General features: G+C 32.7%; 1 protein-coding gene and 1 pseudogene across 1 annotated transcript; one reads left to right on the top strand and one right to left on the bottom strand.

Moving 5' to 3' along the window:
• The first annotated feature begins 10,618 nt into the window (after nucleotides 1-10,618).
• Nucleotides 10,619-12,746, top strand: LOC120138141 (NEP1-interacting protein 1-like). Its single transcript, XM_039153725.1, has 5 exons — nucleotides 10,619-10,833; nucleotides 11,235-11,413; nucleotides 11,752-11,835; nucleotides 11,912-12,079; nucleotides 12,153-12,746. The coding sequence occupies exons 1-5, from the start codon at nucleotides 10,680-10,682 to the stop codon at nucleotides 12,273-12,275; spliced, it is 708 nt and encodes a 235-aa protein (XP_039009656.1). The 5' UTR covers nucleotides 10,619-10,679; the 3' UTR covers nucleotides 12,276-12,746.
• Nucleotides 12,747-26,120: 13,374 nt separating this feature from the next.
• Nucleotides 26,121-27,346, bottom strand: LOC120138138 (annotated as a pseudogene).
• Nucleotides 27,347-27,667: the final 321 nt, after the last annotated feature.

Below are 27,667 nucleotides of genomic sequence, written 5' to 3'. Positions count from 1 at the left end.
TGAAATATTAATATGATTATGTGTTCTTGAGGTTCATGTGTTTATTAATTGACCCAAATGAAAGTTTATTTGGTATTCTAAGGTATTTTTATGTGAGGCATTACATTAATCCAAAGATTAGTCTTTTATTCTATATAGTTTACTGTCAATGTTTGATTACTACAAAAAGAGTATTGTTTACTGTTAGTATTATTATCCAAAGACTTGGTATTAATGTAGTGTTTGGTATCTTGTGATGCGAATTAGTCATTATTTTGAATTTATTGTTTGCTTATTTGAGCCTGTTGTTTATTTTGTTCAACTAGTTCTTCTGCTACCACAGTTTCTACTAATATCAATTCTATTGTCGTTCTTAATGAGACAAATTTCAAGGAATGGAAAAGGCATTTACTTATAATGTTTGGTTGTATGGACATAGACCTTGCATTAAGGGAAGAACAACCTGCACCATTCACTACGGAAACAACCCTGATGCAAAAAGGGATTTTGAAAAGTGAGATTGTTCAAATCGCATGAATCTAATGATCATGCAACACAACACTCCCGAAGCACTCAAGGGTATAGAATCTAAAGATATTACTAAGGTTAGGGTTTTCTTGACGAAACTGAGAAACGTTTTGCTAAAAACAATAAGGTTGAGAAAACATCACTTCTGACATATTTGATGTCTATGAAGTATAATGGTCAAGAAAATGTGAGGGAATACATAATGGGAATGTTCCATATTACTTCAAAACTTAAGGAACTTTATAACGAGCTTTACGAAGATCTACTCGTTCTTATGGTTTGGAATCGCTTATTACGTAGTTTGATAATTTTAAAATAAGTTATAACTGCCAAATGGAGAAATGAACTTTAAATGAGCCCATATCTCATTGTGTGCAAGAGAAAGAAAGGTTGAAGTAATATAAAACTAAAAGTGCTCATTTGACATGTGCCTATAAATATAATGGCAAGAAAAAGAAACATCAGAATGAAACTGATAAGGTTCAAGCTCAAAAGAACCAAAAATAGTATAAAGCTTGGTTTTAAGGGCGCAAGGCCCACGAAGACGTAAAAGGTCCCCTGGAGTCTAGGCGTAAGGCGCAAGCGTGCGCCTTTCGTATACGAAGCACACTGTTTGTAATATATTATATATATCAAGTGTAAACTATATTTTGTACTAAAAATAACATGATAAACAATATTATAATTCTTTAAAGATCAAAATATTCAATACCATTACCCTAACAACTAACAATTAACATCACACAAACTAACAAAAAAATAAAGTCCAAATAGAAGAAATAAAAAGCAAAGCAAATATCACCATTTTAATGTTTCGAGTTGTAACATATAAACAAAAAATAAAGCAAAGTCGAAAACAACTACATCAATACATTATCACTCCAAATCATTATCATCCTCGTAACCATCTCCATCATTGCCATCATATTCTCCATCTTCACTAATATCCTCTTCTATCTCATCATCATCATGCACCGAGTGGGAGCCGATCTAGGAGTAGAGCTAGAAGTTACACCTTTTCCCTTGCCAAATTTGGAGGAAGATGTAGAACTTTCATTTGTAATCCTTGATACTCTAGTCAAATACTAGGATTGTATGCTTTAGCAGCTCTATCAACTTGATTTCATGTCAAGTCATCGTCATCAAACTCAAAATCATCTTTATCGTTGTTTTCATCTTCCATTTTTCCAAGTAACCACTCGTTACTCTCATCAATATCCTCTAAGAGAATGACTATATATATCAAAATGCTGGAGGTATTTTTGGCTTACCAATGGCCACTTTGATTCAGTCTATTCTTGAGAAATAATCATCTTCCTCAAGTTGTATCCTTGATTGTGGAATTGTGCAAGAATGATGAAAGATCTTGAGGGTAAAGGAGAACCGCACACCTCGCTCCCTATGGTGAGTCACCATCGTAGATCCAGTGACTCACTAAAATGAACGGTTGTCCAAGGCCTATAAAAAGCCTTGAAAACTTGCAAAGAGGAAGACAACAAAAAAAGAGCGCAAACGCAAAGAAAGACGGAGAGAACACCACATAGCAACCAAAACAAGCCGAAAGCAAAAAGAAAGGAAAAGAGATCTTACCTCCGTCGAAGCCCAAACGTCATCGAAAAAGTGATTTTACCGAAGGTAAAATCTCAGATCTAGTTCGATTGACTAGCTTTTAGCGAAAAAGAAACTCGGATCGGGTAGAGGTTGTTTCGATCTACATTTTGAGCTATATTTATATTTTCCGGCCACCGTGATTAGTGACCGACGATCGAAATAGTGACCGGAATAGTGCCCGGCGGTGGCTGACCGGTGACTCTCTCCTTAGAGAGAGAAGCAAAAGAGGAAAATGAAGAAAAATGAGGGAAAATGGTCATTTAAGGCCTATTTATACCCTCCTCAAAACTACGTCGTTTTGGGGAGGGAGTGTCTGTGTAATTTCAGGACTGATAAATCACGTATGTGGTCCTTGTATTATATAATCTTCCATTATAGCCACCGAAATCAGGTTTCTATATCTTTTAATTTTGTCTTCGCATTTTATTTATTTTTGTTTTAGTCACTACTCGTATATTTATATATATTTAGGATAAATATCAAATTTTGTCCATATTAATTTAATGATTTATATTTTATTCCTAATAGTAATTAGGAATAAATTACACTGTTAGTACTTATATTTTATAATATTTCGAATTAGGATTATGATTTTTATTATTTTTTAATTTAATCCTTTAGTTTTAAAATAATAATTTTAAATATTATTTTTAGAATTATTTACTATTATAGTACTTTGCATATTAAGTATTTATTAATAGTAACCTTAATTTTTATATTTTCTTGATTAAATCATTAAAATTATTATATGTAATTGGGTTATATTAAAGGGATCATAAATTAAATTAAATACAAATTTGTTAATTTATTGCAAAGACATCAATTAATAAACCAAGGTACCAATTTTGGGCGTTGTGGGGGTGCTAATCATTCCCCACACGTAATCGACTCCCGAACTCATTTTCTGGTAAGCAAGCCCTTTTTGTGTTATTTTAATAATATTTTTATAAATTTTATTAAAATAACATAACATTTTGGTGACCAATCACACCTCCATAAATGATTGGTGGCGACTCCTCAAAATTGTGTTTTATCTTATGCTAGAAGAAAAACACTTACTTTTTCGAGACGAGATTTAGAAAACAACGACATTTGTTTTCGCCGGGTAAATACCGTCTCGACGGCTATATATATAGTCATTCCTAAATATACACTTCTTTAGTGCATTCATCATTTTAGGGAGCTTTCCAATATACTCAACATGAGATCAATACAATGTGTCTTACAAGGAGTCCTAGAGACTCAATTTTTTTTGCTTCTAGTATTTTTCTACAAGTTAACAAAATAACAAATTATTAAAAAAATCAATAGTAACATGGATAATAAAAAATAAAGAAATAAGAAATAATTAAACGAACTTTTATTTTGTACCGACTTTGACGTAGTTGGATGCACTATCCGTCACCACTTGGACTACATTTTCCTCTCACACTTCCTCCACCATCTTATCAAGCATCTTAATCAGCAAATTTGCATCTTTGACAATTTCTGGTACATGTATGGATTTAATGAACACAAAGCCCATTAGAGAGTTGACAATGAAGTTCACAATATCTTTTTAGACGATAAAATCATGTTATCCATCCGAAAATATTGAGTAATCTTTTTGTGTCCACTCCTTTTTGTGAGCCTCTATCACCTTTTGAGTGTAATATACTTCTTTCTTAAGGAGAGTAACTCTACTATCATGCATACTTGGAGCTTTTAAGTCGGAACCATATTGTCTGATAGTTTCACACATTTCTTTGAAGCTAGAGTGACTTGTCGCATTGAATGCTATTTTGACATCATAGAAAAATCTTACAATTTCCCTACAAGATTTCTCTCCCAATTCTTTTTCACAAGCTTCATGTACACCTCCCTCTTTGTTTGGATTAGCTTTAGGAGAGACAAGTAAATCCATTGGACCCTTGACTCTTGGTTTTTTGGGTAAGGATCTCTCACGCTTTTGACTTGAGTTACCCCCACTTGAGTCTAATATGTCAAGTTCTACTTTGTCATCATACTCGTCAATACCATGAGAAAACTCTTGGGTGACACTAAATTTGCAACCTTTGTCGCTTCCTTTTTAATCATGTAGTTATTCACTTCCTCCCTTACATGCTCAGGGTAATTAGGACACTTTGTTGCATTCCTAAATCCTCCAACCAAGTGTTGTTTCATCTGAAATACTCATCCTTTACAAACTCTTTTACAAAAATTGCAAGTTCAATTGTTCTTATTCGTCAGCTCTGTCGTTCCATATTTTCTTGCTGGATCCATACTGGTCGATGATCCAATTAAAGCTCTCGACCCCATAATTTAATTTTTAACAACATAAAATTCATATATGAAACATTTTATTAGAAATCGAATTAAACACTATATTAAAAATCAAAATTCAAACCAAACAGTAAGTCATAACTTAAGATGTTAAATGACATTATTTTTGCATTCTATTTCTTTCATTCTCTTAATAAATTAATATTTAATTGAAATTAAATATATATACCAAACTATCCATTATTAGTAATGAACTAGAATGACAGAATCCCTATATTAAATTGTAATATGCAATTCAACAATATTAAATGGTAATCTTCAATTTGGCATGTTTTGGGCATTGTAGTCATAGAGAGGAATATTTAATCAATTATAATACTTTCTGATTCGTTGGTTTAAATTTAATAACAAATTGTAATCGGTAATTCGGCATGTTCAGGTATTTTAGTCATAGGAAGGAAACAATTTTAACTTTCTGATTCATTTGTTTAACTTTTAAATGAGACTCCATATTTTTTGTTAAAAAAATGTTGAAGCAAAATCAGGGATCCCGACTGCAATTTTAAATTCATATTTTGTTATGGTTGGATTCACTGAATATTTAACCAATTTTATTCTTTAATATTAAAAGAAAAACAACACAAGTTATGCGGAAACTGAAAATAATTGTTCATCCAGAGATGAAGATAGAATGGAGAAAACAGAACAGGAGGAGGAGAGAATGAGAATTACATGGTCGGTGATGGCTGCTACGACGGTCGATTGTGGTGCGATGATCAATGAAGAAGAATACGGTGGTGGAGAAGAGAGGCGTATGATGGAGAAAGATTATTAGGGATTATGTTTGGTGATTGTATCGTGAGTGAGAGTTTTTTTAAGATGGGTTCTTATAATATTATAATATAATAATTTATTAAAATATTAATATCTTAAAAAATCTGAAAGGCGCAAAGACACTACATCCGAAACCTGATGCCTAATGCCTAGAGGCGCACGCCTCCGGGCGCCTCTTGTAAATCACCTCAACTCAACCTAGGCGGGCGCCATCTTCATCGTCAAGCTGCGCCTCGCGCCCAGACGCACCCGAGGCACGCCTTTGAATACCAAAGGATAAAGAAAGTTGTTTCTTTGGTAATAAGTCTAGACACGTGAAGAAAGATTGTACTAATGTCATGCTTGGTGTGCAAAGAAAGACATGATTCTTACTTTGGTATGTTCTAAGGTTAATTTAACTTCAGTACCTAGAAACACTTGGTTGATAGATTCTAGTGCTACTACTCACATATGTGTTTCTATGCAGAGTTGCCTAAACTATCGAAAGTCAAATAATGGTGAAAGACACATTTTTGTGGGAAATGAAAAATCGATAGAGATGAAAGAATCTGGATATTATTCTTCATTTGGAAACCATATGTTTACTTTGTTTTTAAATTCAAATGTTGTTGGAAATGGTTATTTGAATGCGTATGACAACCTTTATTTACTAGATACAATTGCATCTATAATGAAACCTCATACGTGGAATCAGATGGAACTAATCAAAAATTAAATATGAAATATTTGGCATCATTATGACATAAGCGCCTAGATCACATCTCAAAAGATAAAGTTGAGAACTTAGTGTCTATGGTATTTTGAGGTCCCTTGATTTTATAGACTTTAATGTATGTGTTGAATGCATCAAGAGAAAACAGACCAAAAAAAGAGATTAGGTGCCAACAAACCTACATACGTCTTAGCATTAATTCATACAGATATATGTGGGTCATTTCCTATGACATCATGGAATGGTCAAACATACTTCATACTATTCATAGTCGACTACTTACATTATGGGTACTTATATCTTATTCATGAGGAATCCCAGTCTTTGGACATGTTCAAAACTTATAAAGCTAAAGTTGAGAATCAACACAACAAAGAATTAAAAAGTTAGATCTGATTATGGTGATGAGTATTACGGTAGATATGATGGCTCAGGTGAACATCATCTAGGACCATTTGTCAAATTCCTAGAGGAATATGGTATTGTCTCACTATACACCATGCCAGGATCACCTAGTATGAATGGTGTAGTTGAGAGATGTAATATGATTATTAAGGATATGGTAATGAGTATGATTTCTCATTCTACCTTACTTGAGTCTATCTAAGAGAAGCATTAAAGACAACAATGTACATTTTGAATAGAGTACCCTCTAAAGCAGTTGTAAAAACACCTTATGAGTTTTGGATTGGTCAAAAGTCTAGTTTAAAGCACTTTCATAATTGGGGATTTCCAACTGAGGCATGCCTTATAGGTCACATGAAGAAAACTTCTAAGACGGGAAATGCAACATTTTTTAGGATGTTGAGTTTGAAGGGAGAAATAAGGTTAAACATTGCTTTTGTGGAGGAATTAAATTTTTATTGAGTTTTTATTATCACTTTTAATGATGTTAAGGTTCTATACTGATTAATCAAGAAGTGAATTCAGAACTTCAACAAGATAATGTTGAACAACTCTCTATTCAAGATGAGGTCATTGTTCCAAAAAGAACAACCTCAACTACCTCAAGAACAAGTTCCATTAAGGAGATCCATGTGACAAAAAAGAAATGTTATTATAGATGATTACATTGTTTTTCTTCAAGAAAATGATGATGATAATGAAATGATGGAAAATGATCCAATCAACTTTCATTAGGCCATGAAAAGTGCTAACTCTAAAAAGTAGATTGATGACATATGAGAAGAGTATAAGTACATGCAAGACCATAAAGTTTGGGAACCTATCCCATTACCTGAATGTGCAAAACAAATTGGTTGCAAATGGATATTTAAAATCAAGAGGGATGAAAATAGTAATGTGGAAAGGTATAAGGCACGTCTTGTAGTTAAAGGATATACTCAAAAGAAAGACATCGACTTTACAGAGACTTGCTCTCCAGTTTCATCGAAAGACTCTTTTAGTTCAATTATGACGATTGTTGCTCATTTTGATCTTGAATTATACCAAATGGATGTTAAGATTGTGTTTCTAAATGGCAACATTAAATAAGCAATTTATATGGTACAACTGGAAATCTTTGAGTCGGGAGATCCAAATAATACAATTTACAAATTAACTAAATCCATATATGGACTCAAGCAAGGTTATCGTCAATGGTATCACAAGTTTCATCAAATAGTCATCACTTTTGGTTTTAAGATGAATACAGTTGATCATTGTGTATATCACAAGTTCAATGAGAGTAAACATATATTTCTAGTTCTATATGTCGATGACATTTTGCTTGCCACAAATGATGCATGTTTGTTAAATGAAACCAAGAGATTTTTGTCTAAACATTTTGAAATTAAAGATTTTGGTGATGCTTCTTTTATCTTAAAAATCCAGACACATCGAGATTGGTCTCAGGGTATTCTTGGATTGTCACAAAAAATTACATCGATAAAGTACTCAAAAGGTTTGGCATGCATAGTTGTAAACCAGCTGGCACCCTTGTTGCTAAAGAAGACAAATTTAGTCTTGTTCAATGCACTAAAACTAACCTTGAAATTCAAGAAATGCAAAAGATTCCATACACATCAACTATTGTGAGTCTGATGTATGCTCAAGTAGGTACACGTCTGAATTTTACATACATTGTTGTGATATTAGGCAAATACTCAAGCAACCCTGATATGAACCATTGGATAGCGACCCAGAAGGTTATGAAGTATCTTCGAAGAACAAAAGATTACATGCTCACTTATAGGAGATCATATCATTTGGAGGTCATCGAGTATCATGATTCTGATTTCGTTGGATGCTAAGATAGCAGAAGGCAATATTTACATGCTAGCTGGAGGAGATATCCTAGAAAAGTACCAAGCAGAGTTTGTAGCATGTTAAGAGGCATCAAACCATGGAATATGACTGCGAAACTTTTCCATTGAAATGTATACTTTGGAGAACGTTGAAAGACCACTTAAACTATTTTGTGACAATAAATCAATAGTTTTATATTCCAACAACAATAGGAGCTCATCTAAGTCAAATCATATTGACATAAATTTCCTAGTTGTGATAGAGAGAGTGCTAAATGGACAAATATCCACTGAACACGTTGGAACAAACTTCATGATAGCGGATCTGCTTGCAAAAGGTTTAGCACCTAAGGTCTTTCATGAGCACAATGCTCATATGGGTGTTTTGTTTGCTTATATTTGTTTTTCATACATTTATACATTTGGTTATTTTCTAATTAGAAATAAAGTATTTGGATTATTCATTCTCTTTTATTATTTAAAGGCTGACCTCACTTATGTTTAAAGAGGACTAGCTGGAAATAGACACGTGTGGTTCACACTGCATGTAATTTCCATGCTACGCTCCATGATCAATCTATGCAATTTGATTATGTTTGTATATGTGACCATTGATGGGTCTAGTCATGATTAATATTGCAGAGGCCACTTTGATCCTATATGGATATAGTTGATGGAGGGCAGAGTTATAAGTACATACAATAACTGATTCTATCTTCTTAGAAGATCACAACTATAAGGCAATTTTTCAGATCTCAATCTTCTAGGTAATCTTCAACAATAGATTCAGGTACGCTTTTACAAATCTAGTATTTATTTTATCTTTGATGGTTTGAAATGATTATATTCTGATTTGATTTCAAGTTTATTATGATTTAAGCTCTAACAATTTGCTCGAGAATAATTTAGAAATTCAAATTTTTAGTTTTGTTTCGGTAGTAGGTGCTTTTGCATATTGATAAACATGGCTATGAAAGGAAGCATCAGTCTTCCTTTCCCAATTATTTCATGGAAACTTCCCTAATAAAAAATGAATTGAAAAATGAGGAAGGCTTTCTTTAAGGAAAAATGATGTGCTAATTTCAAAGGAAAATAACGTTAACATTTCGGAAAAATCAGAGCAGACGAGTAAAATACATATTTGAAAAGATGGGGTGGTGGGTTAGTTGGGACTTCGGAAAATAGCAGCATGCGAGAAGGTATCTCATCACCGTAATAGACACCACCAAGAAATGACCACTTAAATAATTAATTATAATTATATAAATATATTGATTATTATTTAATAGACTAAATAGAATACTATATCGTTAGTAATTTAAAAACAATAGACGAATAATTCTAAAGAATTATAACTTAAAAGAAGTATAATAATTATAATTATAATTATATTGATTATACAAATATATAATGATTTGTTATTATCCAAATTAATGATGATTAAAAAAAAGGTTTGGTTGCATGAACCGACCGATAATGTCATTAATTTTTTTTTTGATAAAATCATCAGTAATATTATATTTTTATTCTATTTTAATTATCAAATTAGAAATTAACTACGATATTAGCACAAATATATATTATGTTGTTCCATATTTTCAAATCATTTATTCTCTTCTCATTATTAGTCTATATATCAATTTTTAATAATTTTATTCGGATCATATTATCATATTATTAAAAAAATGAATTGAAGAATTTGAGATAGAAGACTCGAACCAAAACTTCTTGAGGTACTACATTTTTTTTTTTTTTTGGAATTACTCAAGATGTAGAGTTCTACTATAAAATATCTCATCAATAGGATAAAAAATAACTACTTACAATAAAAAATAATGGTCAACACCCCAATGATTATAAAGATAATTACGTTTTTATTTATATTCTACCAAAATTTATATTTAAATTTAACACACAAAAATAAGAGAAAATAAGATTTTAAAGGTGAAATATAAATTCTTAATTCTAATTATTAAAAATAAGATATGAGATGATCATAAAGAAAGAGAAAATGACATAAATATAAAAAAAATCCATATTAACATCATCCTAAATTTTTAGCAACCACGTAGGGAGAGAATGAATAGCTTGGTTAAAAAGAATAGCTTGGTGACCAAAATATAAAAAAGTAATAGGCTAATGATTAAGTAGTTTACCCTAAATACACATATGGAGAGAGAATGAAGAAATATATATTTGCTTTAGTCTAGAAAGACAGAAATTTTCGTGTTTCAACTAAAGCAGGTAGAGAGAGAAAACAGGGGCTGCATCAGAAAAATATTGGAGCTTTAAATGCTAGTTGGTTGATTCTCCTCTCTTAAGCACTAAGCATACCCACCCTACCTCTCCTTTTTTCTTTTTTTGTTATTTCCCTCTAATTATTTTTATTTATTTTTTCATTATATATAAGCTTCTTCTCAAACCCCCCCTGTTATTCGTTGATCACCTGGAAAACCGTTTCCATTTCATTTCTCACTGGATTCCAACAATAGAAAGGAAAGAAAATAATGGATTTTAACGCATACCCATCTCGTTTGCCCATGTCTTCGTTGTCTTTGTTTGGAGATTTCATTGAAAAGATCAAATTTTCTTGCAATTTCGCTGTTTCTGCCATCATTGGGAATATTTTCTCTGCTATCTTAACCTTCTTCTTTGCATTAGGTTGGGTCCTTTTTCTCCTTTGTTCTCAGCTATGCTTCATTGTTTCTTCAAAAGCTTTTTTCCCCTCTTTTTTTGAATTTTCGTTGATGATTTAATTTAGAACTGCTTCTTCATTACTATTTTTCTTTTATAGTAATCAATATCATTCCCTCGTTATTATATGGACAAAAGATGGATTTTATTATGATTCTGTTCCATTTTTGTTGGATTGCAATTATATGAATAATGTTTTTGCGTGCCGACAAAGCACTTTGGGATTAATTTGTCTAACATGTATGTCCGAAATAGACCCTCACTTTTTTGTTTGGTTTCTTAGGATTATTTAACATTAACGTTTTATTGCCCGAGCTGAACTTTAGCCTTTTTATACTAAAAATTTTGCTAATGAAATTCATCTACAGTGGGAACCTTGTTAGGGGCCATGACGGGGGCTTTGATAGGACAAGAAACGGAGAGCGGTTTTGTTCGAGGCGCTGCCGTTGGGGCCATCTCCGGTGCGGTTTTCTCGATCGAAGTCTTCGAGTCTTCCCTGGTTCTTTGGCAATCTGATGAATCCAGGATCGGATGTTTGCTTTACTTGGTGAGCAATTTTGTTTATTGCCCTGGTTTTATATGTTTAGTTATTACTTTCTAAGAAGGGATATGAAAAGAGAAAATCCATTCGGCTCGTTGAGTACTCGATGGCGTCTCGGCAAGTATCTTGGTTCGATAGCATCTTAGATGCCTGTGGCATGCCTTGAACCTAGTTTGAGTAGCCACCATTAGCTTTCTATGATGCCTGTGGCATGCCTGGACCTTGGATTCAGGTAGCCTCACCGATGAGTTCCAGGAAGCATGTGCATGAGTTTTCGACACTTTGATGGTAGTAATTCTTCTAAGCAGAGTTTAAATCATTTTTGTTTCACTGGAAATTTTCAGATTGATGTCATTGCAAGCCTTCTAAGTGGGAGACTTGTTCGAGAACGAATTGGTCCCGCGATGCTGAGTGCGGTCCAAAGTCAGGTAAGAATCTCTTCGCAAATCGATATTACTCTCATCAAATAGCAATTTACTAATGATTTTCAGTTTGTCCTACCAGATGGGAGCTGCTGAAACAACTTTTGAGGATGTCCAGAACATATTTGACGTTGGTGGTTCCAAAGGATTGGCCGGAGATTTGGTCGAAAAAATCCCAAAGATCAAAATCACAAACAAGAACAACGTGGATGCTTCCGGGGACAAAGTTTCCTGTTCTGTTTGCCTGCAGGTACAACACTAGTGAATCTTTTTTCAGTAAAACTAGTTGCATAAGCTTCTTATCGGATCGAATCTTTTTACAGGACTTTCAGCTCGGAGAAACAGTTAGGAGCTTGCCGCAGTGTCATCACATGTTCCACTTGCCTTGCATAGATAAGTGGCTCACTAGTCATGGTTCTTGTCCATTGTGCAGAAGGGATCTGTAATCTCGTTTCTTTTTTCTCTGTAAATTGTACAATTAGAATAGTTCTTCATAGTTTATTTATACAGTCGTTTCTCACCGGTGCATGTGTATTCGAGTAGCCGAATTACCCTATTCTTGATATCAACTCTTGCCATAAAAGATTTTGTTATGAAAAGATTTACAGTGTCTAGTTAAGAATCCTTGCAAGAATCATCTAGTGTTCTTTTATCGGTTAATGGCCGCTGCCGGTTTGGGAACGATCTTATTATCGGATCCGACTTTGAGCTTTGGATGCATTGGAATTTGAAGGAAAACTGCACTCTCCGGTGGAACATTTTGATTTAATACAATATGCCCTCCCTCCAATGGAAGTCGCTGATATCGTCATTCTGGAAGCAAATGTTGCCACTCATGATTCTGGCAGCTGATTTTAGTTTATTGTCCTACTGTTTTAGGCTCTTTTCAATTCAAAAAAAAAAATGAAAGGTCTGAATCTGTGTATATAATCTAATCTATACGCAAGTACAAGTGTGTAATTATCCCTTTAAATCATAGAAGAAGAAAATAATAATAATTGTTCCAATGAAATCATTATGTAATTTGACAACAATAGCATCATCACAAATTTTTATTTTTCTCTTAAACTAATTATTCCTTAAACAAATCACGCCATACATTTTATGGATAAAGAAACAAAAGAAAAATAAATTTAGTATCAACCAAAAATATATTCTCCATTTCTTCGGGAAACCTTTAAGATATCTAATATTAACATCGTCCATAATAGGCGTTATTAAATTAATAACCCAAAAATTATTTATTTTTTTTGGAAAAGCACCCATACCTGATTTGTTAAAAAAATTACCTCTTAAACTGCACACATAGGATTAATTCGCGTCCTAAGAAACTCAAGGAATAACCTCACTTTGGGCACGAGGTACTCCAACGTGGACATACTTTTCAGAAAGTGTAATTTAATTTTTATTTTAATGATCTTGTGTTACACATAACGTGAGGGTTCAAAGATTCACGTTCACAAAAGATTTGAAATTTGAATAGATTCCTGAACCTCACACTCTACACAACGTGAGATATCATTTACCTCTCTTCGTGGGGAGTGCGAGGACAACTATAAATAGGATTCCCCAAAACCAAATTCCTCACATTTCTCTTCCAAAAAATCTCTCTCATATTTTCTCTCTTATCTATTCAATTAGGATTATTATGACGGGATTACTAAGACTTGATCGAAAGCATGTATTCGATTATTGGGGGACAAATATGGAGGTAATTGTTATTTATTTATTTCGAATAATTTATTTATTTATTTAGTTCGAATAAATTAGTGATTTGTTTATTTATTTTAAATTATTTATTTATTTATTTATTTAAAGGGGTATGAACGTTCGTTGACGTGTTATATCAATCGTTTCCCGAGGCCTCATGTCGATATTCTTCTATATTTTCACGAAGCCGGTTTTGGTTACGTGAGCACTATAATTGGTGATACGAAATTGCATCCTCCATTAATAAACGCATTGCTGGAACGGTGGAGACTAGAGACGCACACGTTTCATTTTCATTATGGGGAGGCGACTATTACCTTGAAGATGTTGCATTCTATCTTGGGCTGTTTGTTAATAGAACGACAATTACTGGTATGGCCCATGGGTACTGGATCGGCTTGTGTGAGCAACTGCTTGAATTTACTCCGATAGATGACAATATGGATGGAGGGAAGATCAAGATTAAATTTTTAGACGATAATTTTTCAGAGCTACCTGCCAATGTTGATCTAGAAATTATGGAGGTAATTTTTGAAATCTATGTTTATTTATTTTAATTTTTTATTTATAATATTAAAATTTTATTTTATTTATTGTAATTTTTTGTCGATAAATTTTTAATTTATTCGCACCATTTTTATTTTGTAGCAATTTGCTTGTGCTCATATTTTACAAGTTATTGGGGGATCTTGATGTTTGGTAAATCTCAAAACAAAGTGTGTCTGATGTGATTGTATAATCTATGCGTTTTGCAGGGTTCTAAATATACGAGCTGGGGATCAACATTATTGACTTTTTTGTTCCGAGAACTATGTAATGATGTTGATCCAGACAAACAAATAATTGAAGGTTGTTTGATATTGTTACAATCGTGGGTTTGGTTTCGAATGTCATTTTTACAGTTGATCCCTACATATGGATGTAAAATCAGGTAATTGTTCAGGTTTCATTCGGATCCTGCCAGGTCAGGTAAAATCGGATACAAGTCGTGTCAGTTTAATTTGATGGTTTGAATCGGATCAGGTCGGACCCAGGTCAAATCAGTTTGGGTTATTTTTAGTTTGATTTGACATCAGGTTCAGTTTGGGTTCAAGTCGAGTTAATTTCAATTCAGATTGATGTCAGTTCAGGTAAAAAAGGTCCATGTCCGAAGGAGTTAAATACCAGGTTAATTCAGGTTCGGATGAATTTGAGTAAGATCTCGTTCAGATCTGATCACACCATTGACAAACAAAATTCAGGTTGGATCTTACTAGATACGGATTGACTTAAGCCCGGGTCATTTATTTTTGGAATAATTATTTTTGCCTTTCATGAACGTTGAATTGCAATTTGTAATTGTATATGACTTAGAGTAAATTACAAACTTGCTTCAAGGAGTTTCTACAATGCAATGACGACGAAGAAAGATCGAGAGCTAAACAAAGATACAAGGAGGTAAAGCGGGAAGCCAAGAAAACAGTGGCTAAAGCAAATGATAATGCATACGAGGAAATGAACAAGAGTTTAGAAACCAAGGAAGGACAAAATGACATCTTCAGGCTTGCAAAATCCAGGGAAAATAGGAAAAAAGATTTAGGAAGCATTAGGTTTATTAAGGACAACAATGGTGTTATTTTAGTGAAAGATCATGATATTAAGAGGGATTTGGGTAGTTACTTCTTTGGCTTATTTAATGACGGTGCCTCTCCCTGTAGAGATAGTATCGTTGATGGGTCAGCCGACCATCATACTACGGCCAATGACTACCCTACAAGTAGAATTGGGTTTAAGGAAGTCAAAATGGCTCTTAGAAAGACGGGGAGGGATAAATCTGTCGGTACAGATCAAATTCCTATCACTGTGTGGTTGGCACTAGGAGATGAGGGAGTTAAGTGGTTGACCAACATCTTTAATACTATTTTAGAGACTACCAAGATGCCAGAGGAGTGGAGAGAGTCTACGGTGATTCCAATCTATAAGAATAAAGGAGATCCCCAACGTTGTGGCAACTACAGAGGTATTAAACTACTCAGTCATACCATGAAGCTGTGGGAAAGGGTGATAGAGGCTAGGTTGAGACAGGTTACTAGGGTTTCGGAAAACCAATTTGGCTTTATGCCAAGCAGGTCTACTACGGAGGTGATTCATCTACTTCGACAGCTTATGGAGAAATATAGGGAAAAAATAGAGATCTTCACATGGCGTTCATTGACCTTGAGAAGGCATATGATAGTGTTCCCTGCGAAACAATATGGAAGACCTTGGAAACGAGACAGATCCCAACTGCTTATATCCGGGCGATTCGCGATATGTACTGTAGATCTACTACATACGTCAGGACTAAAGTTGGCGACACCGAGGCATTCCTAGTGGAAATCGGACTCCACCAAGGGTCGGCTCTTAGCCCTTACATCTTCACCTTGATTATGGACGACATCTATTGTGCGACACCAGACGGTGTTCCATGGTGTATGCTTTTCGTTGACGACATTGTCCTAGTTGCTTAAACAAAAACTGAGTTGAATAGTAAACTGGCAACCTGGAAGACTGCTTTGGAAGAAAAAGGTCTACGGATCAATATTGAAAAGATAGAGTATTTATGTTCAAACTTCAGTGGGAACCAAAACGATGAAGTTGTAGAAGTATGCATCGAAGGACACGTTCTCCCCTCAAATGATTGTTTCAAGTACCTAGGGTCTATGATATATAAAGATGGAGGTATAGATGATGACGTTACACACCGTTTAAAGGCGGGATGGCTAAAGTGGAGGGTTGCTACTAGAGTTTTGTGTGACAAGAATGTGCCTCTAAAACTTAAGGGAAAATTTTATAGAATGGTAATAAGACCAGCGATGCTGTATGGATCAGAATGTTGGGTAATCAAGAAGGATCACGTAAGGAGGATGGAGGCCGCAGAAATGAGAATGCTTCGATGGGCATGTGGTAGAACTATGTGGGACATGACACCAAACTCTACTATTAGGATGTTCTTGGGGTGGTGCCTGTATCCGAAAAATTGAGGGAGGGAAGACTACGGTGGTTTGGGCATGTCCTTAGGCGAAAACTGTCGGATGCGGTCAGGAAGGTAGAGTCGATTACAATCGACGGTGCCAGAAGGAGAAGACGACCAAGGCGGAAGTGGGAAGACTGCTTGAGATCTAATTGTAAGGATTTAGCCCTTACCGAGGACATGACCACTGATAGGAAAATATGGAGACTTAAGACCATGGTAGCCGAGTAGTGCGGGTCACAACCACAGGGTGTAACATCTCTGTCTTCTTTTTAATGCATTTGTAGTAATTTTCATGACTTCTATTTTTTATACGTTTCTGTCATTAGAATTTATGAAGGCTTAGAACTAGGGTAGCGAAGTAGTGTTGCCTTAGTTTAGGTTTTAACCCATTTGACTTTATACCTTCTCGTAGCTTGCTATCGTTCACTTTTATGTATCATTATCTTCATGTTTCCTCTTTTTAATTTTAGTCGGGTCTTACGTTTCTGTCTATATGCAGAGATTTTTACGTAGGGATTTATTTGCAGGGATTACTTCCCATTACATACGCGCATATGAAGATTGCATATGAAGATTGTTCAACGATGTATTTATAAATTTATTTATACATGCATTGCATTTTATCTTTATTTTTAATTGTCTGACTGCCGGAGGTCTTCCACGGAAGCTGCTCTCAACCTGGCGTTGGGGGTAGCTTACTATTCTACCTCCCTTTTACCCCATTACATATGGAATAGGGTTTTGTTGTTGTTGTTGTTAGAGTAAATTACAAAAAAAATATACATAATTATGGATCAATTTTGGTAAAAATATAATTTGAAGGACTAAATTGAACTAACGTGAAATTATAAACAAAAATTTAAATAAATTAAACAACACACATTGATGAGGGATCAAATCGAAATAATTTTAAAATTTCAAGTTGAAATTATTATAAAATTGGACTAAATTATATCCATTTATAAAGTTGGTGAACAAAAATTTATAGGGTTTGGAGCTTATAATATAATTTATAAAATATAAAATGAAGCTTATTATGCGATTTATAGAGTATGAAGTAAATTACAAAAATATAAATAAGAATTGGTCAATTTCAGATACAAATATAATTTTAAAGACTAAATTAAATAAATATGAAATTACAAATTAAAATTAAATAATTAAACAACATAGAGGGATTAAATTGAAATAATTATAAAATGTGAAGAAAAATTATAAAATAGATTGAATTGTATTCATTTCAAAAGTTGAGGAAAAAATTGAAACAATTATAATATATATATATATATATATATGTATACATATATATATATATATATATATATATATATATAATATGTATGATGAATGTTATGATAATGTAATATATGTATATATATTATAATGTACATTATATTTATACATACAATATAAGCATATACTTATAAAAGTATATAATATAAGTATACAATATACTTATAATATACGGATATAATATATATATATATATATATATATATAAAGTGTATATATATATAAAGTATAAATTATATACTCTATAAAGTGTATATATATAAAAGTATAAAATATATACATAAGTATGTATATATAAGTATATATATGTGATGTATGTACATAAGTATATACATAAGTGTATATATATAAGTATATAATTAAACATGAGTGACTAAAATAAAAGATTCTAAAATTAACATTTACATTTAATAATTATGGAAATTAAAGAAATAAGGGAAAATTAAAAGTAATTAGAATGTATACATGATTAAATTGCATCGAATTGAAAATTCAAGAAGATGTTTACAATTAAACCATACTAAAATTAAAGAAATCAAAAACCAATTTACAAAATAAAAAGCAATGGTTGTTGAAGGAGCGTGGGCCTAATTAACCAAAAAAATCTTATTGGACACTTATCCAACTTCCCAAATTTCTCAAAATTTTCTAATTTCCTTCTCAATTTCAATTTCAATTTCCCTTTATTCCCTCCAAATTCTCAATTTCCCAACTTCCCAAAATTTCCCAATTTCTCTATAATTCTCAAATAAAATAAAAAGTTCCACACAAAAAAAAAATCTTTACTTTAAAAAGCTTTCTCCCACCACTCACTTTGAATATATATATATATATATATAATTTCAAATAAATTCATCTTATATGTCTATTTTAAAATTTTATGTTAAATTATATTTAAATTATTAATTAATTATTACATTAAAAATAAATTAAACTTATAAATATTTAAATTAATTTTATATAATCTAATAAAATCATGTTCAATAAAAAAGTTATTTAATGAAATTAATTTAATGAATATAATTAAGATTTATAATATAAGGATTATAATTAATATAGAAAATAAGTTTATTAATTTAATTATCATAACTAGCAATTTGTTCTAACTTTTAAAATCGATTATATTAATTATCATAGTTTATTATAAATTTAAAATCTCACAACTTAATCAATTGTAACTTATAAGTTAGGTAAATATCAATCATGTCAATAAAAAGTCGGATTATTTACAAGTTTAGTCAATTACATGTCAGGTTCATAATATGTTAGGTTGATAACAAGTCGGGTAATACCAGTTATTTACCAGGTTAATCTCGGGTTCGAGTTCATATTAGTCGGAAGTAGGTCAAGTTTGGTTATCATATTATCAATTCAATCCGAGTTCAGGTTATTCTCAAATAGGGTGCAGGTCGAATTTAGATCCACATTTTCCAAGTCCAACTCGGGTTCAGGTCAACACTAGTTCAAACTCGAGTTAGTTTCAGATCACCACCTCTCAAGTCACAAACAATTTTGACTCGAGTCAGTTTCAGTCAGTTTTACAGGTCGGGTCAATTTTTTACATTCTTATTCTTACACAGACGACCCCATTTGAATTTTCACTACTTTGGATGTAATTAAAAATAAACTACGTGTATCTATTTAAATTATTATATGTTTTTTGGGTTTTACAAAAAAATTTATTTTATTATATGAATGATAGGTGAACTGTTACACTAACTCCGGCCCACCTACCAAGAACTTTGTGTGATTTTAAATTGTTGATCGAGAAGAAGACAGATAAGACAATCGATTTTATAATTTTTTTGTAAATTAAATATCAATTTTTTATTTTAGTTTATCTAACTTAGTTTAAAAATATTTGAGTAGTTCGTGTGGATGTCGTACAATTATGATGATATTAGACTGCGTATTCCAGTTGAAATAGGTCTTAGTTCGGATGTTTGGATGTCGATAGTCTTGTTGATAGTCTATGTGATAATCGAGTGGCATCTTACTGATCGCGTGCTATGAAAATTTAAATGTGTTCGATTCCGCTATAACCTCCAGACTTGGATGCCTTGCATCACGTAACGCGACAAGGGAAGACAGGTGCTAATTGGGATATGCATCATAAAGAATGAGTGATGCAGTGGATTGTGAGATTACATAGACGACTCATTTTCGAACCCATATTCGACTACAGTGTTTCAAATGATTACATGTTGTGGTACAAACAAAATGGGAAATCTCATACACTGATAGAGGAGGAGCAAGCACGAGAAATTTATTTACGTCCCTAAAATCGTATGTCGACACAACATGGTTCTAGAGGGGAATCAAGTCTGCATAGAGGAAAATACATTGCAGCCTCATCATCAGGAACGAAAAAATTACCTACAGAGGATTAGATACCGCTGACACCGCCTATATTCACCCACTCGACACATTCAACATTTTAACATATGACACATCCTATGGAATTTTTTTTCACTGACGCATTTTGTTCATATCCGGCGGTCGTTGTCCCTTTCCATTGCCTTCCTCCACCAGTTCAACCATATTATCCGTCACCTCCATGTGCATCTGTTCTACCATTGGCAACGGACTTCGACTCTGATAGTGTTGAGCAGACGCCATCGTAGAGCATGTTCTACACCGATCTTAGTCTCAGTGCCAGTGGTGGTACTGAACATGTAGATGGTGCTGACAATGATGATGATGGTGGTGGTGGTGGTGGTGGTGATGTTAATGATGATGAAGATAGAATGATTCGTAAGAATCCTCGTCGGACTCGTTGTCCACCATGGTGTGGAACGATGGACATAGGAATCATTATTTTTTTCTTGAAATGAAAAATATATAATTTATGAAAAAACTTGTTCTAATTTTTTTAGTTAATCGAAATCCATTTTCTTTTTTATGAAAATAATATTTGAAAATAATGTTCTATTTTTTATATTATGAATTAAGTTGTGATAGATCAAATATTCAAAATATCAATCAAATTATCCTTCAATAACATGATAATTTATTTAAATAATGATTTATAAAGATAATAAAAAAAAGAACTACATGAGTTGTTTAAAGCTCTTTCTCTCAAAGTTCACGGGCATAACGTAACAGAACTGCCTCTTCGTCCTCATGGTCTTCTCATAACCAAGTTACTTCTGCATTACTTGGTGAATATGATTCTTCATCAAATTTTACTGTCAACTCGATGTTCATATCACCAACACGTGTGATAAGGTTAACATGTAATGTGCTTTAGGGTCGGGCTTATCAATGAGAACTTTAACTTGCAACAAAGACATATGTTGTGTTGTAGATTTTTTAAGCTCCGTTGAAATCAAATCGTGACATTGAAGGAAGTGTATAAATAAGTTTCGGAATGGAAAACAGTTGCAGAAAATCTCGCAATTAATATTTATTTTACGAAGGTATCCATCCAACATGGTTATCGTTTGTTTTTATAGATATATTTTATTCCAAATCTCGCGCCTTTTAGAATGTGAGACTTGTCATGTCAAATCAAAAGGTGTTGCCACTTTAGAAATCTCTGTTACGTCAAAAAACTTTGTGGAATTCGCGTTTTACAGAGTGTGTGTTTCCTGTTACGTTAGGAATCTTTGCTATGTCAAGAATCTCTGTTGAACTCGCGTTTTGCACAGTGCAAAAACGTTGCTTATAAATAACCTCCTGTTGATATTGTAAATTTTAACACATTGTCTCTACTTATAAGAGATTTCTCTTATGGTGGCATGACTTGACACGAACCTTAGAGATCTTTATGTCAATATTGGTTCTATAAGTTATGCCACCCGAAGATGACGTCTTTTATAAAAGTCATGGCCTTTCTCGTGAAAATTCTTGTTTCATCAAAATTACCTTTTTTATCAAACCAAGAATTTTTTATTAAAGACATCATTTTCAGGTGGCATCCTCTGTAGCTTGTACTTTAATTTTTTTTTTAAAAATCATTTTAGCATTTTTTTCATGCACAAAATAAGTTTTAGAACCAATTTTAAAGTGATTTTTATCTCGCTTACAATATATCGAATGTCTCCATATTAGCCTCAGCTGAAAGTAAATTCCAATATTACTCCTCTAATATTATAAATTATGAAAATTTTGAGATTAAATTTCTGAAAATACCTTTAGAACATACCTATAAGCACTTGCGATTTGGGTTGGAAAACTATATACCTCGTATCGGAAAACGCAGGGTATGTTAAATATTACTAGCGAAAAATTTCTCAGAACGTTTCAATAACTTATGAACCTCGCGTTCTGCGTAACGCTAGGTCATTAATATCAATATTAAATTATATTCTCTGAAAAGTGTGTCCACATAAGAATATCTAGCTCCTCGTACAAAAGCGAGACATTTCCTGACATTTCTTATGATGCGAGTTAGTCATACGTGTACAGTTTATAAGTATTTTTTTAATAAATATGATGTGAGGGTACTTTTCCAAAAAAAATAATAATTTTTAGGCCGTTATTATTTTAATAACGCCTCCGTAAAATAATATCTAATATTACATGAGCATACACAGTAAATATATTCACATCAGAATAACTAACAGGAGTGTTAAATCGTACCTCTTATGATTTTCTTTTATTCTCAAAAACAGTGAACAGGGATCAAATATTTAAAGGAACTAGTGTAGATGTCGTTTCAATTTAAAACGACTTCAATAAATAAGCATTAGAAAGCGTGTATCAAAATTTAGGACGCTTTGACAACCAGGTATTCAGGATGAGGTCCAACCGCCGACTCATACCAATGCTTGGAAGAATTTAGGAAAATGTTGGCCGCTTTTAATGCCATAATGCTTTAGATTATGGAATTTGGGAAATGTGTTTAGTTTCATGTGTAAACTACAAGTATATAAAGTTTCACTTTTGGTACATTTTAGTACTTGTGCTTTCAATTTTTATAAAATCACACCTAACGTTTAGTTTTTATTTCATTTTAGTACCCGTCGTTAAAATCTTAACGGAAGAACTGATGTGGCATAACGTGATATTTTTTTTTAATATTTTTCAAATTTCCACTTCAACAATCAAATAACATATTTTAATTATTTTTAGTTAACCAATAGGATGGTGACACATGTCACCACCTATTGAAATAAAATGAACCCAATTTTACATTACGTATATTTAATTTATACTCCATTACCACCATAGAACAATAAATTTTAATTAAAATAGGACTCAAACCTAGAACCTCTCCAAAAAAATTAGTGTCTAACCATTAAACTAGTCCATAAAATTAGTTACATAACATCAATTTTATATTTAATTTATATAATTATTTAATTAAAAAATAAATTATTTAAAATATAAAATATTTTGTTCATTATAAATCAAATATTTTAAATTATATTGTTTAATGATACGTAACCGTCAATAGCTATAGAAAACAATTTGAGATATGCGGAGTAAAACTTGGTTTATTTACCGCAACGACGGACTTGAACATTTCCAGTCATGGTTTCAGGAGGAAGCAGTAGGCAACACAGCCCGCAGTAAAATGTCATTAACCCGTTTGACGATTGAACTGTCAATCCACCGGAGTCGATATGATGTGATCCGCGTAGACTAACTAATTCATATTTAGAGTTTGTAATTATCATTTTAATAATATTATTATTTATATTTTAATAATAATTTCTTGAGAAAAAAAACAAAAAATTATAACGTTATTGATTGCTGGCAAATTATTTTTCCTTCCTCAAATTATTGGTACCAATTGTTCTCAAGCAAAATACAAACGACAATCAATTAGTTTAATAATGATTTTTGCTGTTTTTGTGATCAATGTACAAAAAGTTTAAAAGTTTAATGGCTATCAGTATAATTTACTTTATTTTTAACTCCCCCAGTGACCCATTTATTCTTTCGTTTTCCCCTCCATATATTAGCATTGAATCAGTATGATTGCTGCTTCATTATTATATGTTTAAAGATCAATGTACCTCAGATGATTTAAAAGAAAAGTTTGAATTAAATTATGAGATATTTTCATATTGATTAACGAAATGATTTATGATATATTTGGATATGAAATATCCAATATATTTTTATATGATATTTTATGAAAATATATTTGAATGAAATTTCTAAACTGATTTTTAAGCAAGAACTACTCAAAGTATGTTATGTGATATATGCATTTTTAATTATGGATTATTTTCGCTATGAAATACCCAATGCACTGGTTTTGATAAATGGTAATGAAAAATGCTACTGATTGGAAATGTTGAATTATAAATTATATGAATTTAAAGTAAAGCCATTGTATGTTATAGTGAGAGTCGTAGGTACAATTGACATGTCATGAGGTGAAGTGATTCTAATTCTGATATGGTACATTCTGTATCGCACCGTTGGTGCAAATGATATGATTGCACTTGGAGTACATAGTCTAAGTTTGATGAAAGCACTGAAGTACTTATTGCACACACTCGTCTGACTCACGTACCTTGCATTCTCATAAATATACATTGGGCTACGATTTGAAAGTAAAGTTATGAATCTGAAATAAATTATGAATTTGGAAAGTTCTGAATATGAAAATGAAATTTCTGAGATATATTTGAATGAAAAGAATTATGACATGATTATTATGTTCGATATTGATTATCATGGTTTTGACAAAATTATGAGATGATGATTTTCAGGTTTCTGATGAGGAATAGCTGCTTGAATAAGTCGGTTTGAATATTTAAATTATTATAATATTATTAAGTTGTTTTATATATGATATCACTTTAGCTTATTTATAATGTCTCACTAAGTGTATACTTAGCTTGTGATGATTTTCACGCGTAGGTAAAGAAGAGCAAACGAAGTAAGTAGTTGAGCTTAGCATCAATCAACCAAAAATAATTACAGATATCAATAATGACATTATATTATTTTAATTTCCTAGATGGCATGTATGCAAATAAGATATGCCTGAGATATATAGTTATGAATATAAACATGATTCTAAGATATGTGAGTAAAAAAAATATAATTTTATCAGAATAAGAAACATTTTAAATTAGATGATTATCGACAGTTTATTTTATGATAGAAAACAATATAGACCTATCTATTTGATGCCTAAAACTGTTGTTGATTTGGATGATCTAAATATTATATTATGATTTTACGTGACTAATTTATTATATTGAAAGGATTAAATTGGATAAGTTTTAAAGAAGGAAATTTGTACCGATTTTTCAACTATAAAATGTTTGTAAATGTTATGTGACATCTTTGACTCGTATTCGGGTATGTATACGAGTTAAGGGTGTTACATTAATGACTTGACAATATTTAGGATCAAATTAAAATTAATACGAAACATGTTTACGATGATAGCTATGTACATTTACATGTCTTATTTATCTTCAATCATTCAAGGAGTGCATGTTTTAAAAATTAAACGAAGAATTCTTGAAACCCTAAATAGTTCTCTCAACTTAACATCGATTTTTCTTATTTATTTGACAGACGACGGCATCGACCTTGATGTTGGTCACTGCCTCATCGATCGTCCACATTCCTTGATTTTCATTACTTTCTTATATCGTATCTCTCTTTTATTTTATTTTCAATAACGATGTCTTTATGTATGTGTGTTTTATTATTTTTGATAAAATTTGTATAATTTTTATCTTCTAAAATTATTGCCATGTCAATAAAAGTGTCCTACAAAACACGTATATCAACTGATGTGAGGTATCTCTGTCAAAAAGAACATTATTGTTTTTAGCAATATTTATGTAAATAAATTTAAAATTGGTATTATTCCTAGAAAATACCATGGTTGGAACTAGACGATTAATTGATTGCTTATTCAAAAACTAATGAAGCTTAATTTTGACTTTGAAGATGCCACGAATAGACTGTTGCCAAAAGGTGAGGGAATTCATTCAACATTGTTATTGATTAAGATTTTCAATAGAAGTGGAATCTTATATCACCAACAAATATCTCCTCTTTCTCTTTGCCTTTACAAACCGTCACTAAAATCTCTTGACAATTCATTGTTCTGTCCAGCTCTAAGGAAGTTTAAATCTTTCACTTTGGTTTACGAGCTGTGAACCATAATATCTGAGATCAAAAGTTCAAAGTTTCTATTTCTTTTTTAGCATTTATATATGATTTTTTTTCCTCAAATTTATTTTGAATATATAATCTATTTCTGAAATAAAATGATTTGCATATGAATATGTGTATTTCAAGATTAAGATATGCATGGTTTGAGTGACCTACCTAAACTGATACAATCTGGATTTTGTCCTACTTTTCCTTTGCTGCTGTTGTTGAACTTCAATTGGGAAATTAAGGGCTTAGAGGACAAGAAAAATGGCAATGGCGAAGCCGATTCGGATAACAGAAAATGGTCGGATTCCGTTTGAGTTTCCGGTGGCCAAATTTGCTAGGCCATTGACTTGCCAGTGCAGATGCCTGAACCGGATCCGACCCTGTTGCCTTTGCAGTGGCAGGATCCTCAGAAGATTTCAAACTGCATGAAAAATTAATGTCGTATTCAGTTATTCCAGTACCAAGTTCATAGGCATGATGAATTTAATGAACTGATTATGGAAATTTACCTGGGAACATTGGGACAGAAAGTGATGGTATAATCAGCTCCGGTGCAAGTGAAAGTGCTAGTGGCATCATCAAAAGCATAGCTATAGGATTTGGGGCAAGCTGACTTGAACACTTGCGAGTACATGGACGGCTTACAAGCGGCCGGACTATTGTAGGCTCCACTACAACAGTACTCTGGGTTCCCGAACGCGTCGCAGGCACTCTTACAGGCGCCTCCGCCGTTGATTCGCAGTTCGGACGGGCACTTTTTATTCAAATCCGTCAAGCAACCGGTGGTGGCACACTTTCCTGAGACTCCATTTCCTTCCACAAACATAGGTAAATTGTAACCATCAACCAGGCTCACGTCGTAGAAGTCTTGTGATCCCGAACCGAGGGTGAACTCGGCTAAGGTGGCCGGCGGGATGGCTCCAGCTCCGTTGCATTCAATTTCACCGGAGCCGCAGTCACCGGTAGCGCATGAACCGCGGCCGGAGTCATCGAAATTGCAGCCTGTTCTACCCCAGAACCGACCTGCCCATCCAGTAGGAGCCTGGAAAGAACGAGAGGTGCCTTTTGTGAGTTCAAAGCCTGTACTTTCAAGCTTTGAACTTCCTGGGTTAGCTAGAATTCCAGGCCATACTGTGTAATCGCATTTGTTGATGAATATGAAGGTTGCAGCCGTAACACCTGCAAGTGAAAAAACAGAGGATCGTATCAGTTTACTTACAAAAAAAATGAAAATGTGAACCAACCCCATTTTTTAAAAGCACAATTCGCATTACCTTGAAGAAACACAACGAGAATAAAGCTTAAGAGGTAATAAAAGAATGGCGATGACTGGGAAACAGAGCCATGAGTGTAATATATTCTCTGCTTTTATTGCTGAATGCTTGTTTCATTCAATTCTAAAAAATGGAATAGAATTTGAAGAAGGCTGAGTTGAATGGCGGTGGGGGAATCTAATTATCTGCACCACATCCTATTTATAGCCAAGCACCAATCAAGACAGTCGATAGACACTGCCAAATGACTCCCTCGTTGTCATTTGTTTGCTTCTATGGCTCCTTTTGCCTAATAATTAGTCTTTTTTTTTTTCTAAAAAAATCTGTTAATGAGAGTATAATTCCAGTTGTTAATACAAAAAGTTTTTCATAAAGTTAATAATAGTTCTTTAGGAAAATAAAATACTACTCTTTGGTTTTGTGCAGGCAAACATTACTATTTTTCTTGCAATATATATGGATTTGTTAATTTGAACTT

The sequence above is a fragment of the Hibiscus syriacus genome, unplaced genomic scaffold (assembly GCF_006381635.1).
Source record: "Hibiscus syriacus cultivar Baekdansim isolate YM2019G1 unplaced genomic scaffold, ASM638163v2 tig00110678_pilon, whole genome shotgun sequence".
In the NCBI taxonomy this organism is placed as follows: domain Eukaryota; kingdom Viridiplantae; phylum Streptophyta; class Magnoliopsida; order Malvales; family Malvaceae; genus Hibiscus; species Hibiscus syriacus.
This window is presented reverse-complemented; position numbering and strand designations above follow the sequence as displayed.

Coding starts and splice junctions, on each gene's coding strand:
- LOC120138141 (XM_039153725.1), top strand. CDS start 10,680: ATGGATTTTAACGCATACCCATCTCGTTTGCCCATGTCTTCGTTGTCT. Junction 11,414..11,751: donor TCGGATGTTTGCTTTACTTG/GTGAGCAATTTT, acceptor GGAAATTTTCAG/ATTGATGTCATTGCAAGCCT. Junction 12,080..12,152: donor CCTGTTCTGTTTGCCTGCAG/GTACAACACTAG, acceptor ATCTTTTTACAG/GACTTTCAGCTCGGAGAAAC.